General features: G+C 33.5%; 1 protein-coding gene across 13 annotated transcripts in view; it reads right to left on the reverse strand.

The window, feature by feature from the left end:
- The window catches only part of MKLN1 (muskelin 1), a 169,654-nt gene that overhangs the window by 93,920 nt on the left and 59,342 nt on the right, over positions 1-16,392 (reverse strand). For 12 of the 13 annotated variants that reach the window (XR_012074266.1, XR_012074267.1, XR_012074264.1 and 9 more), the window contains 2 exons: positions 10,590-10,699; positions 9,801-9,993 (listed from right to left, as the gene is read on the reverse strand). Coding sequence is in view for 9 of the 13 variants with exons in the window: in XM_072964451.1 (XP_072820552.1) it covers positions 9,801-9,993; positions 10,590-10,699 (303 nt within the window). In the remaining 4 variants the exon portion in view is untranslated. Of the gene's footprint in view, positions 1-9,800; positions 9,997-10,589; positions 10,700-16,392 lie in introns of those variants that run through there. The other variant, XM_031674502.2, reaches the window with a different exon arrangement.

Here is a 16,392-nt window from a genome sequence, read left to right on the forward strand (position 1 = left end):
AGCTTGTTTTAACAAGGACAAAGAGAGCTAAATATGCATAAGAGATTTACAATCAAACACACAGAAGAAATTACTTCCAAAATTTAAAATATTAAGTACTCCAAACTTAAAATATTAGAAATTATGATGATTTTACTCTAGATAGATAAAATTAATCCTCTCTTGAAGAGTGATAGTCAACAGCATAACATCAGACAGGCTCAATATATAATAAATGCTTAGAATGGAAAAAATGGCAGGAGGGTGGAGGGACTTTGCTAGCAACATGGTAGACACTTCCTCTGAGTCACCTTTATGTTACTAAGTTTCTCACATCAAAACAAACTGGGGGAGGGTATAGTTCAGTGGTAGAATACATGCTTAGCATGCAGAATAAGGTCCTGGGTTCAATCCCCAGTACCTCCATTAAAATAAAAAAGTAAATTAAACAAACAAACAAACTGTTCCTAAAACTCCTACTTCCAATAAAGCATATTCCTAACACATAATGGCACCCTGACAAGTCATACTATTTAACAGAGTAGTCAAGCAAACATTAAAAAAAAATTTGAGGAATTTTTTAATCTGCCTCCCTCTGTATCAAATAAATTCCTTTTTCTTCAGTAGTCTAAAGGTCACACAGTTCTCTTTGATATCTCTTACTCTTCCTTGGAGACTATTAGAAAACCTGAAGAGAGGGGTGGCAGGCAGGGTGGGGAGAAAGGAAAGAAAGAAAGAAAACCCAAAGAAAGTAACTCTTTAAAAATCTTACCAAAGAACAAGAGTTGACTTTCATTGTGTACCTACTATGTGCAAGACAACACAGAGTCTAACTCATTTACTCCTTAAAATAAATCTATGTAATGGTCATTATTAATTATAGCAAAGATGAGAAAATTAAGGTTCCAAGAAGTTAATAACATGCGCGGACTCTAAATAAAAAGGTATAGGGGAGGGGAGGGTATAGCTCAGTGGTAGAGTTTATGCCTAGCATGCAGGAGGTCCTGGGTTCAGTCCCTAGTACCTCCACTTCAAAAAAAAAAAAAAAGTATAAAGTCCAATTCCAAAGTTCAAAATCTTTTCTAGTCTTCATAGACTGCACGCGAATAAAGACCCACACATATAAATTACTAACACACAAATAATAATTTTTAAATTACAATCTAAAACAGTATAGTAACAGACATGGCAAAATTTACCCGTTCAATAACACTTGAAAAAAAGCAAGACTCTGGGAAACAAAACTCATACCAGATCATTCTACTACAATAATGAAGAAATCCACTATAATAAGAGGCTAAACTAAAGCAGTTGAAATATATCATTCATAATTTAAAGGAAAACATGTAATGCCTCTCTTAAATAAAGATCTACTGGCTACTATGGCTAAAGTTTACTTTCTATGTTTCATTTCTTCTCTAGAATACTGGTCTGCCACTACTCCAGATCACTTTCTTACCAGAGCATTCCTGTCAGTTGGAAGTTGTTCCAGACAAGAAATGACTCATTCGAGAAGTTAGCTGTTTAGCAAAAACCAAAATAAAACAAAACAGAACACCTGTTTTGGAGAAATCATGGCTTACCATAAGACACAAAAGCTAGAAACATAAATTCTAGTCCTCTCACATCTCTCTTACTACTTATTCAACTCTATTTAATTAACTTCTCAATATGCTTTCATTTATAATATTAAACCATCTAACCACTTCAAACAAAAAAGGACTTAAAGAAAAAACTATGTTGTACTTTGCAGAGAAACATGATAAATTGAAGATTAACCTCTATTATTATACATAGTACTGCCTCTTGCCAGGGAAAGTGGGTATCAATAAATAGCCCAGACCAGATCTGGAACAGGTTACATTTAGTAGCTCTTTTCAATGAAATAACAAGCTTAAGAATCTTCTCTCATGCCTTCAAAAAGAAAAGTAATAATATAATGTTTTCTTGGTAAACAGTAAGTTATTTCAAATCCATGAGACATGCTAAAAAAACTTAATTTTTTAATAGAACAAGTTAAATTTTTCATAATCAGTCATAAGCTTGAAATCCTTGAGATGATCAGTAAAAATGCTACAAAACGTTAAAGCCGGGTAAAGGTTTTTCAACATACGTTGCTTTCAGTATCGTTTTAATTAATGTTAAAGAACTTCCTTAAACAAATCTAAAAACAAATGAAAAGGCAATACCTCTGCACCCAAACAATTTTGCCATGTTCCTTATATTTCTAATTCTTGAAAGGTCTTGCCTTTTGTTTTGGTATACTTGCAGATATATTCTATATGATTCAGTCAAAAAAAAAAACAAACAAACAAAAAAAAAAACAAAAACTAAACCAAACCAAAACAAAAAAACCAGAGGGTTTCTACTGAAACAATGACATTCTCATCTACAAAAACATGAGTACACCCATTACACTTTGAAAGTTTCAAAAACCAAAATGTAAGGCATTTAAACATGCCTGTGAACTACTTAAAGTTTAAAAAATTACTTCTGTATTTTAAGAAGTCCAACAGTTGCTAATATTTCTATATGTCTGTTTTTGACAAAAATCTAAAACAAGGAATCAGAAGGGTCTGACAAAGTAAAACTATCCAAAAGAAATGAAAATATGACTTAAGAGAAAACAAAGACTTAGTTGCTAACAAATTTCAAACAATTTAAAGTCCTTAGGTCTAATACCATCTCATTTTCCCCCTATGATTATGACTATAATAAACAAACACATTTCATACAGTCCTAATTAGACACAAGCTGTTATTGTCTCTAACTGTGAATATTTTCTTTAAAACTACATGATTAAAAAAAAAAAAAAGGAAACTTAGGAAAGAAACTTTTATCAAAAGAAAAAAATAATGCTCAAACCTCACAAAAGATTTTTAAAAAGCAGATTGCAGTATTGCTGCCCATATCCAAACTTTTATCAACATCATTTCTCACCAAAGAGATTATATTAAAAGAAAAAATTAAAAATTTATTTATAGGGATAGCATGAAAAAACTTTTGATAATTCAAGAATAATGGCTAGGTAAAACAGTTTAAAAAATTGTATACCTGTGGTCTTACTTCTAGACTCATCATAAATAAAATATAAACACAGTGTGTTACTTCCAAATGAATAAATATAAAAGTGAAAAAATTAAAAAGTAAAGAAAGGTAAGAGACAACAACCAAAAAGAAGAAATAAAGAACAGACATGACAAATAACATTAAGTAAAATGGTAGGTTTAAACCCATATATTTACCAGTAATTCAATCACGTAAATGCTATAAATGTTCAAATCAAAAGAAAGTAGATTTTAAGAAATTCCAGCTAAATTTACAGGAGATATTTCTTTGAAAAAAGGGTGCAGAAAATTTGAAAATAAAAGATGGAAAAAAGATACATTACGTAAATACTTATCGAATGAAAGCAGATATATTAATGTAAGACAATTGATTTATGCCCTGAGGCTAAAAAAATTCCTAGAGATAAAAACATGCTTTAAGATAAAAGATTTTATTCAAAATAAAAGAATTTAAATTTTGTATGCATCTAGAAACATTGCTTTAAGATACATAAAGCAAAAACTGACAGAACTATAAGAACAGAGAGACAATTCCATAATCATAGTAGGAAGCATTAACATAAGCATTTTCTTAGTAATTGAGAGAATCAGGCAGAAAATATTATTGGCAGAGCAGATTTATGCAACGTAATTAACAAACTGGACCAAACAGACATATATAATAAATTGCACCAACAATTAAAGAATTTGTTTTCTGTCTAAGTGTACCTGATATGTTTATAAAAACTGAAGAGAGTGGGCCATATGGTCTTATCAAATTTCAAAGAACTGTAATGGTACAAAATATGTGCTCGTGCTCTGACCACTATGTGTTTATGTTAGAAATCAGTAGCAAGGAAAAGAGCCAGAAAAATCTTTATGTATTTGGAAATTAAAAATTATATATTTCTATGTAACTATGCCTCACAAAAGAACTGCAGCATTTCATAATAAAATTACTGAACAAAAACAAAAATACTTCCTAGCACAACTAAAATGTAAGTAGAGACAAATTTATATACTTAAATGCAGCTATGGGAGAATAACAAAGTCTGAAAATTAATAAGCTAAGCATTCATCTCAGTAAGTTATAAAAAACACATTAACCTCAAAGAGATAAAGACAACATTAAACATTAAGTATAAATCAAGGACATAAAGGTTAACATGAAGAATCAAACCAGAAGTTGATTCCCTCAAAAGATCAGTGAACTTGATAAACTTACATGAAAGTGATGGGGGGGAAGAATTAATAAATAACCAATATAAGAAATGAAAAAAGACATCACCAGAAATTCTACAAACATTAAACAGTTAATAAGCAAATATAAGGTATACTTTCATGGCCATAAGTTTGAAATTTTAGATGAAACTGACAAATAACCAGAAAATGATAACTTGTTAAAAGCTCGACAAACCAACCAAACAACTCTGAATAGTCCTACAACAAAGTTTAAAGAAATTCAATTGGTAGGCAAAGAATACTCCCCCAAACAAATCCCAAGCAGCTAGTTCGATGGTAAATTCAACCAAGTATCTGAGAAAGAAATAATTCAAATCTTACATCTATTCAGAAAATTGGAAGAAAAAGTTAATTCCTCAACCCATTATGTGGACAAAGATACTAAACTTGAAGAATTTTAGAGAAAGAAATATTACAAGGTCAATCTTACTAATAATCATTGGAAGAATTCTAAGAAAACATTACTCAACCTAAATCCAAAATACGCCAAAAAATATATGACACAGTTAAGTATATATGAAGTATAACATCAGAAAATCAATTACTATGATTTCACATAGTAGTAGAGTAGGAAAATCATATCATGAAAGGTAGATAAAAAGTGGCAAAATTCAGTATGTATTTATGGCATAAACTCTAAGCAATCTTGGAATCTGACATGGAATCTCCAAAGCCCCAGATCAAAGATATCTTTAACAATGAAATGCAGAATGTATTTCTTTAGAGATCATGAACTACACAGGGGTATCCACTATAATTATGCCATGGCAAACTTTTATTAAATATTCTGGCCAAAAGATTAAACACAAGGGGGAAAAAGGTATCAGGGTTGGAAAGAAAAATGTGTCATTACACCTAAGTACAGCTGACCCTTGAACAAGATGGGTCTGAACTGTGCAGGTCCACTTATACGTGGATTTTTTCCAATAAATATATTGGAAAATTTGGAAGAGATTTGTAACACTTTGAAAAAAACTCACAGAACGACCACGTAGCCTAGAAATACAAAAAAAAAAACTAAGAAAGGGTTAGGTATGTCATGAATGCATCAAGTATACAGATACTAGTCTAGCCTTATATAGGTATAAGGTGAGTGCTATTTAGTAATAAAATTAATAATGTGTTAGTTTTCCTACTGTTTTATAACTCTGCTTTCAAAGAATTGCATGACCATACAGTATGACCACCCCTCTCCAGTATGCCTTCCTCTCTCTCTCAACTGCAGAAACTATGAGTCTATCGCCACAGGTAAATACTTTTTAAAAAATGTAACAATGTTTCTAATACTGTATTATGAATATGATTAATACTGTATGCTATAAAAATTTTATAACCATTCATTAGCATATATGCTAAACTACTGTGACACAATTGTATCAATTACACTAGATTGTTATAAAGCATTCATATTGCTGCTACTTCATTACCAATGCATGAATTGTTATACTAGTAAATAAAAATGAATTTTTTCACATTATCTCTTCATTTCTGATGTCCAGTGTTAGTAATACGTATAATACCCACAACGTTTTGTGTCATTAAGACAATACTGACGTAGGTATTGATAATTTATCTTGTAAACAGACAATGTAAATTTATGATATCAATAAACACAGTATACAGTGTAAATGTATTTTCTCTTATGATTTTCTTAACATTTTTTCTAGTTCATCGTAGGAATATAGTCTATAATATATATAAAATACAAAACATGTGTTAATTGACTATGTTACCATTACCAGTAAGGCTCCAATTAATAGTAGGCTATTAGTAATTAAATTTTGGGGAAGTCAAAAGTTATATGTGGATTTTCAACTGCATAGTGGGTGGGTCAGAGGGGAGGAGAGGTTGGGGCCCCAACTCTCACGTTGTTCAAGAGTCAACTGTATTTTAAACTGAATGAAAATGAAAACAACACAGCAAAATTTGTAAGATATAACTAAAGCAGTGCTTAAAGGGAAATTTTTAACACGAAATGCCTACATTAGAAAAGAAGAATTTCAAGTTAATGGCCTCAGCTCTCATACTAAGAAACTATGAAAAGAGCAAATTAAAATCAAAGTATGTAGGAAAAAAAGGAAATAATGAAGATAAAGGCAGAAATCAATGAAATAGAGAGAAAAGACAAGAAAAAACAAAACAAAAAACTCCCAAGAGTTGTTTTCTTAAAATTGATAGATTTTTAGCCAGACTACTGAGAAATGAAAACAAAAATTACCAATATGAGGGAAAATGATATGACATAAGGTATTAGAAGGACAATAATGGAATATAAACAACTTTATGCCAATAAACTTACCAATTTAGACAAAATGGGCATATTCTTAAAAAGACACAAACTACCCATACTTTTTCAAAAAGAAATACAGAATATAAATAGCCCGGTATCTATTAATACTAAATTTGTAGTTAAAAACCTTGCCACAAAGGTAACTCCAACAAGATTTGAGATCTCAAAAAAATTTTTTAAGGAGAGGGAATTAAGCCTACCATATAACTAACAACTACTGCATAAATCAAAGAATAGGAATAGGAAGGAGGAGGAAGGTAGAAGAGAAAAAAAAAGAAGAGGAAAAGGGGGGAGGAATGGAAACAAAGACCTCAAGTGTAAACTTTAGGACCACTTTATTAAACTTGATCCCTCCTTTTAGCTCACACACAAAAAGCAAACTTTTATTTCATTAGCAAATAAGATAAATACTGCAAAAGGAGGTTTTCTTTAAGTATTTCCTGTTCTTAGGTGATTACTTTTGCCGATCATCACTGGAGTCTACCTTTTTCCCCTGGCATTGTCAGACAGGAAGCAGCAATGACTGGTTCAAGAATCACCTCTAATGAAATTAAATGTAAATGTAGGGATGTTTCTAGGCAAATAGGAAGCTTTAATAGGAGAAATAAGTACAGCCCAACACTTTCTTAAAATGTAGACCATACTTGAAGAAGGGCACACTAATATACCAAATATACTAAAAGTAGTTTTTGTTTCCTCCATTTATAAGAAACTTGGAAGATGCTTTTGATTCCCTAGACTTTCCTATATAGCAGGCAGCCTTTTCTGCTATGTTTTCAATGGAGCAAAAGTCAAAGAACTCTGCAGTGTTTACTTCCTTATTTGTCCAACAAAATCATCATCAGTGAAGTCAGCAGCAAACCGATCCTGTAAGGAATGTTTATTAACTAAACACTGTTCCAAGCCAGTGAGAAGTACAAAAAATATGAGTTGGCTGTAAGTCTCAAGAATAGGTAACACCAATTTCCTTAAACTCGGTTCCTTCCTAGAGTCAGAAGGATAACTCAAGTCTCTGCAGTAGCAGGGTTGCACATGATTTTAATAGCTTCTCTTTAATGAGTATATTGCTAAAGAGACAGTTTCAAAACCTAACTGTTCTTAATCTAATGATTATGTAAAGTTGCTAGTGGTTTTTGTTATTTTGTTGTTTACCTTAACAAAATATTAAACGTCTTGAAGATTTAAAACAAGACGCACAAAAAAAAACTCCATAAAATTAGATGTGCCTTCTTTATCCTATAAGGTTAAAAAATACAGAATTCATTCTCAGAAACATACATACACACATATATATGCTTTCACTAGTGGCATTTTGATGGTTTAGTAAGAGACTAATTATCCTATATGTTCCATGTGGGTATACTCCCAAGTATATTCTACTTCAAACATAGTAATCATTTATTTGCAAGTATCATCATCAATTAAGTAAGCAGTAATAATGTACAAGGCTGAGAGGTAGGTTTGTTATTATAACACAATGGATCTGGAAGCAATTAATTTTAAGTTAACTCTAAATTTATAAACTCAAGGAAAGTAGTACTTCAGTGGTAAAATAGTCAACCAACATAAAAAAATGAGAACCTAATAATAATGAACAATAGTAAAAGGGTTAAAATATATAAAAGCAGAGCACAGAGAAAGTTTATTATTCCTTATTTCTTTCTATAAAAAGAACAGAATTTCTATACACCTTTGTATCATTCCACAAGTTTCATATTGAGCATTAAGCTGCTTTCACTTATAATGCTTCTGACACCAAATGAATGGGTCTTCTCCTTACACCAAGCATTTCTCCTATTCCCTGACAAAAACTAGGCATCTAACAATTCAATTCTGATACTATCTACTTGGAGTTAGATCTCACAAGTTAAAAGGGCTCAGTCCCACAAGACTATCACTTCAGATGCCAAATGCAAGTCCCAAGCCACTGTACTTCTGACCTACTGGCGATAAACTGGGAGTCTCCCCAACCCCCTCAGGTTTGATAATTTGCTATAGTAATCACAAAATTCAGAAAAGCACTTTACTTACTATCACTGGTTTATTATAAAGAATATAATTCAGGAACAGCCAAACAGAAGAAAGATGTAGGGCAAGGTACTGGGGAGGGTGTGTATATGTGTGTGTGTGTGGCTTCCATGCCTTCTGCAGGCATGCCATCCTCCCCCGCAACTTCATATGTTCACCAAACTGGAAGTTCTCTGAACTCCACTATTTACGGATTTTTTTTTTGGAGGTTCCACTATGTAGGGATAATTGATTAAAACATTAGTTTATAGGTGATTGAATATCATCTCTGACTCCTCCCTCTCTCCAGAGGTCAGGAATGGGATTGACAGTTTCAACCCTCTAATCACATCGTTTGGTCTTTCTGTAGATCTGAAGCTATCTAGGACCCCAGCCACCAGTCATCTCAGCATACAAAAGACCCTCCTATACTCCACAGATCCTGAGGGGTTTAGGAGCTATGTGCCAAGAAAAGAAAAAAGATTGAATTTTTTTTCTCATTACCACAAGCACCTGTTCTGTTCTTTGTTACTATTAAAGTATAGGAAATTTTTTAAATGGATGCCATTCTACACAGCAACAACAGAGTTCCTTTTTTAAAAATAACATAACATACAAGACCTTAAAAATTCAATTAGTGTCATCCTCTAAAACATTTACTTTGGGAGATTATGTTATGTTCTAATACTGACATCTCTTCTGAAACCAGATTATAGGCCACCCAAGAAAATCAGCGATTATGTCACATCTACATCACACAGATGATATTTCCAATACAAATCTCCTCATTCATTGTAACAGTAAGCTAATAAAATTTTTTGGCTTATCCAATTACTCCCTATCCTGCCCCAAAATTATACTATTTTTTAAAAATGACAATTTGCTGTTAACAAAAATATGTAAAGGAGCATTAAAAGTCTTTTTCTAACATGGTTCAGTGACAGTCAATGTTAGCATTCCTAAGTGCATGATTTTCCAAGGTGACAACTTAGATTTTGATATGTGAGTTCAAGTATGTTTGTTTTTTGTTTTTCAAGTCCCATTACATCATAGATCTGTCTTACATAAAAGCAGTGCCTAATTCAAGGAGCTAACATCTTTACAGAGTAAAAAGATGGGTAGAGGGACAGTGGGGAAGAAAGAAATAAACTAGTAACTGGCATAAACGTACATTCTTTAAAAAAAAAACTTTCTTGTATATACTTAAAATACAAATATACATGTTTATGACATACCATTTACAGCTTTTTCAATCAATTCTTCACAAGCATCAAAATCACCCTTCAATACCAATTTATCGTGCAGATCTGTTAACATGGGATGCTCCAGGGCAATCTTGGTTTTCTTTTGCAGTGATTCAAAGGCCTCTGTATAGTTATGTTGTCTGAAGTGTTTTAGGCAAAGGCGAATGGCTTCCTGTTCACGGTACTACTGGAACACAAGAGAAGTTATGTAAAGAAGAGATTTGGTTAGTTACTACTGTAGGAAACAATAAGTGACAATTACTAACATAAAGTCAGTATTTACTAAGCATTAACTAAGCATACGAAATATAATTAAGCATTGTACTAATGCTATTCATTAGCATCATGATTATTTCCATTATTAAATGGCAAAACTGAAGCTTAGTAAATTATGATAACTTGTCAAAGGTCACAAAGTATGTAGCAGAAAGATTTTAAAGAGATGAAGATACGAATTTACATACTATCTAAAGCATCTGATAACTTTTATAACTGTGGCCTCAGGTAAAATACTTAACCTCTCTGTGCTCCACTTCATCATATGTAAAATATGGATAATAACTGTACCTATGTCATAGAGTGGCAATGAGTAAATAAGTTAGAAAGGTGTTTAGAACTGACAAAACGTAAATGTTTAATAAGTGTTGATTAATCTTTATAATTATTATTACTACTGTCAATGTTTTAAGTTATTCTCAGTGAAGACAATAGATTGACACAATTCTCTCTTTAATGTATGCACCTGAAACATAAAATCAGGACTTTAAAATACAGTCCTACCTTGCTATACCAGTTGAGACAAGGTTGTACTACATCGGGATCATCAATGCCACTAAGTTCAACATACCAGATGCTAAAGTTAAAGCTGGGTCCCCATGATAAGAGTGGAACTTTGAGGAGGAAAAGAGAAATAAAAAGGAAAAATTAACATAGTTCAAATAAAATTTTAGTGAAGTCAAGTCACTATTCAAGTTTATTAGGAGTCACTCAACAAATTTTCTGGATATCTTCTGTACACCCAACACTGTACTATTAGGTTCTGGGGCTACAGTAGCAAAAAGAAACATGATTCAATGCCATCATGAGGTTGCTTTAATGATGAAAACACCAAAGATAAATTCAAACTGGTCGTTTATCCTCCAAAAAACAGGCCTAGGAGACTAGATAAATTTAGAAAGCAAATTTTACCAAATCCACAAGAAACAAATAATTACAAACAATATTAATTTCAACTATATTAGCATAGAAAGAGACTGAAAGTTCAATTACTTATCAAAGTGGCATAACCCTGAAAACAAAACCAGAAGAAAAAGGATTTAAGGCCAATCTCAGCTGAGTACATATTCAAAATTTAAAAAAAAAAAGTTGCAAAAAAATTCTACCAATTTATCACTGTAACTAAACAGCTCATTTGAGGAATGGAAGGATTGGTTCAGTAGGAGCAATATTAATGTAACTCACCATGTTAACAGAGGAACATATTTGATTACCTCAACAGATGCTAAGAGTAAACTAATAAAATTTACTTTAAAAAATCTCCTGGATTTCTGGTCAAGATGGTGGAGGAGTAGGACCAGAAGTTCGCCTCCTCTCAAGATCACAACAAAACCACAACTGACTGCTGAGTAACCATCAATAAAAAAAGACAAAAAAGATCTTCAACTGGAAACATAAAGAGGGAACCTGGGATGACAGGAGGGCATGCTCATGAGATAATAATAGGACCCCCTTACCCTGATGGGTGGGCAACCCACAAGCTGGAGAAAAATTACATTGCAGAGGCCCTCCCACAGGAGTGAGAGCTGTGAGCATCACATCAGGCTCCCCAGACTAGGGTTCTGAAACTGGGAGGAGGAGACCCCAGAACATCTGGTTTTGAAAGCCAGTGGGGCTTACTTGCAGGAGCTCCATAGTACAGAGACTTCATTTTCTTGGGAAGTGCACTAAGAATCTTGCATGCACCAGGACCAAAGGCAGAGGCACTGATTTCATAGGAACCCAGGCCAGAACTGCCTGCTGGTTTTGGAATGTCTCCTGGGGAGGTAGGGGGCAGCTGCAGCTCATCCAGGGGACATAAGAGGCAGGGGTGGACATTCGAGGAATGTTCATTTATATGAGCTTTCCTGGAGACTGGCACCTTGCTTGGGTCACTGGTGCTAAGACATGGCCCCACTCAATAGTTTGTAGGTTTAAGTGCTGGGAAGCCTCAGGCCAAACAGTATACTCAGTGGGAATGCAGCCCCAACCATCAGCAGATTTCCTGAGCCCACAGCCACCTCTAGACACACCCCTAGACACAGCTCTGCCCACCAGAGGGCCAGGACCCAGCTCTATCCAGCAGTGGGGCAGGTACCAACCCCTTCTGCCTGCTGCACAAGCCTCTTGTCCAGCCTTACCCACCAGAGGGAAGATACCAAAAGTAAGAAAACAAAATTTCAACAGCCTGTGGAAGGAGCCTGCAAAGACAGGCCAGACTATCCTGGGATGAGCTGGACCCTGGCCCTTAGATGACAAATAGTGCCCTGCTGGAATGCATAGGAAGTCTCATACAGAGGACCACTTCTCCAAGGTCGAGCAACGAAACTAACCTACATAAAAATATAAATAGAAATTCAGACAAAATGAGATAGCAGAGGAATACGTTCCAGGCAAAGGCACAAGATACAATCCCGGAAGAAGAAATAAATGATGAGGAGATAGGGAATCTATCCAAGAAAGAGTTTAGAGTAATGATTGTGCAGGTCATCAGAGAACTCAGGAGAACAGATGAACAGAGTGAAGTTTTTAGCAAAAAGTAAGAAAATATAAGGAAGAACACCCAAAATAAGTTGAAGAATACAATTACTGAAATGAATAATACACTAGAAGGAGCCAAGAATAGACTACACGAGGCAGAAGAACAGATCAATGAGCTAGAAGACAGAGTAGTTAAAATCACTACTGTAAAACAGAAAAAAGAAAAAAGAATGAAAAGAAATGAGGATGGTTTAAGAGACCTCTGGGACAACATGAAGCACACTAATATCTGCATTATAGAGATCCCAGAAAGAGAAGAGAGAGAGAAAAGACCTGAGAAAATATCTGAAGAGATAATAGCTGAAAACTTCCCTAGATTGGGAAACAGTCACTCAAGTCCAGAAGTGCAGAGACCCATACAGGATTAACCCAAAGAGGAATATGCTGAGGCACATAGTAATCAAATTGACAACAATTACAAATAAAGAGAAAATATTAAAATCAGCAAGAGAAAAGCAACAAATAACATACGGAACTCCCATAAGATTATCAGCTGATTTTTCAGAAGAAACTCTACAGGCCAGAAAGGAGTGGCACAATATATTTAAAGTGATGAAAGAGAAAAATCTACAATCAAGAATATTCTACCCAGCAAGGTTTTCATTCAGATTTGATGGAGAAATCAAAAGCTTCACAGATAAGCAAAAGCTAAAGAATTCAGTACCACCAAACCAGCTTTACAACAACTGTTAAAGGAACTTCTAGGTAGAAAAGAAAAGACCACAACTAGAAACAAGAAAATTACAAAATGGGAAAGCTCACTGATAAAGGTAAACATTCAGTAAAGGTAGGAAATCATCCACACACAAACAGGGAAGTTGAAAGACAAAAGTAGTAAAAATCATCTGTATATACAACAAGCAGTTAAAGGATACCCAAAACAATTAGATGTAAAATATGATATCAAAACCTATAATTGTGAGAGGAGGAGGGTATGAATCCAGGACATCTAAAATGCATTTGAAATTAAGAGATCAGCAACTTAAAACAATCATGTGTATATATAGACTTCTATACCAAAACCTCATGGTAACCCCAAATCAAAAATCTATAATAGATATACACACAAAAAAGAAAGAGGAATCTAAATGTAAAGCTATAGTCATCAGACTACAAGAGAACAAAAAGAAGGAAAAAAGACCTACAAAAACAAATCTAAAACAACAAAATGGCAATAAGAACATACATATCAATAATTACCTTAAATGTAAACACTCCAATCAAAAGACAAATTACAGGCCAATGTCACTTACGAATATAGATGCAAAAATCCTCAACAAAATACTAGTAAATTAACTCCAACAATGAATTAAAAGGATCATACACCATGATCAAATGGGATTTATTCCAGGGATGTAAGGATTTTTCAATATCTGCAAATCAATGTGATACACAACATTAACAAACTGAAGAATAAAAACCATATGATCATCTCAATAGATGCAGAAAAAGCTTCTGATAAAATTCAACATGCATTTATGATAAAAATTCTCCAGAAAATGGGCACAGAGGAAACATACCTCAATATAATGAAGGCCATATATGACAAACCCACAGCTAACATACTTAATGGTGAAAAGATAAAAGCATTTCCTCTAAGATCAGGAACAAGACAAGGATGCCAACTCTTGTCGCTTTTATTCAACAGTTTTGGAAGTACTAGCCACAGCAATCAGAGAAGAAAAACAAATAAAAGGAATCCAAACTGGAAAAGAAGTAAAACTGTCACTGTCTACAGATAAAATGATACTATATATAGAAAATCTTAAAGCTGCTACCAGAAAACTACTAGAGCTCATCAATGAATTTGGTAAAGTCCCAGGATATAAAGTTAATATATAGAAATAAGCTGCATTTCTATATACCAACAAAATAGCAGGAAAAAAATTAAGAAAAGAACCCCATTTACCATCACATCAAAAAGAATAAAATACCTAGGAATAAACTTAACTAAGGAGGCAAAGGACCTGTACTCCAAAAACTGTAAGACAATGATGAAAGAAACTGAAGATGACACAAACAGATGGAAAGATACACCATGTTCTTGGATTGGAAATGTCAGTATTGTTAAAACTGCCATACTACCCAGGGCAATATACAGACTCAATGCAATCCCTATCAAATTACCAATGGCACTTTTCACAGAAGTAGAACAAAAAAATTTTTAATTTGTATGGAAACAGAAAAGACCTCCAATAGCCAAAATAATCTTGAGAAAGAAGAATGAAGCTGGGGGAATCATGCTCCCTGACTTCAGACTATATACTACAAATCTTCAGTAATCAAAACAGTGTGATACTGGCACAAAAAAACAGACACACGGATCAATGGAACAGGGTAGAAAATCCAGAAATAAACTCATGCACCTATAGTCAATTAATCTATGACAAAGGAGATAAGAATACACAATGGAGAAAAGACAGCCTCTTCAATAAGTGATGCTGGGAAAACTGGACAGCTATGTGTAAGAAAATGAAATTAGAACATTCTCTAATACTATTTACAAAAATAAACCCCAAATGGACTAAAGATCTAAATGTAAGACTGAACACTATAAAACTCCTAGAGGAAAACAAGGGTAGAATACTGTTTGACATAAATCACAGCAATATTTTTTGGATCAGTCTCCTAGAGTAAAGGAAATAAAAGCAAAAATAAACGGGATGTAATTAAACTTATACTCTTTTGTATAGCAAAGTAAATCATAAACAAAATGAAAAGAAAACCTACAGAATGGGAGAAAATATTTGCAAATGACGTGACCAACAAGGGACTAATTTCCAAAATATACAAACAGCTCCTACAGTTTAGTATCAAAACAAACAAACAAACAAACAACCCAAACAAAAAATGGGCACAAGACCTAAACAGACATTTCTCCAAAGAAGACACCTGGATGGCCAAAAGGCACATGAAAAGATGCTCAATATCACTAATTATTAGAGAAATACAATTCAAAACTACAATGAGAGATCACCTCACATTGGCCAGAAAGGCCATCATTAAAAAGTCTACAATAAATGCTGGAGAAGGTGTGGAGACAAAGGAACCCTCCTACACCATTGGTGGGAACGTAAATTGGGTGCAGTCATTATGGAGGACAGTATGGAAGTTCCTTAAAAAACTAAAGAGACTTACCATATTGTCCAGCAATCCCACTTCTGGGCATATATACAGAGAAAACTCTAATTCGAAAAGACACATGCATCCCAATGTTCATAGCAGCATTATTTACAAAAGCCAAGGAAACAACCTAAATGTCCATTGACAGATGAATGGATAAAGAAGCTATGGTATATATACACAATGGAATACCACTCAGCCATCAAAAAAGAATAAAATAATGCCATTTGCAGCAACATGGATGGACCTGGAGATTGTCATTTTAAGTGAAGTAAGCCAGAAACAGGAAAAAATACCACATTACATCGCTTGTATGTTGAATCTAAAAAAAAGACACATGAACTTATTTACAAAACAGAAACAGATTCACAGATATAGAGAACAAACTTGTGGTTATCAGCAGGTAAAGGGGGTGGGAAAGGAGAAATTGCAAATTCAAGATTTGCAGATACTAACTACAATATATAAAATAGACAACAAGTTTATAGTGTACAGCACAGGGAACTATATTCAATATCTTGTGGTAACCTATAATGAAAAAGAATATCAAAATGAATATATGTATGTATATGTATGACTGAAACATTATGCTGTACACCAGAAATTGACACAACATTGTAAACTGACTACACTTCAATAAAAAAGAATGTAAATTTAAAAACTC

The sequence above is a fragment of the Vicugna pacos genome, chromosome 7, assembly GCF_048564905.1.
Source record: "Vicugna pacos chromosome 7, VicPac4, whole genome shotgun sequence".
In the NCBI taxonomy this organism is placed as follows: Eukaryota; Metazoa; Chordata; class Mammalia; order Artiodactyla; family Camelidae; genus Vicugna; species Vicugna pacos.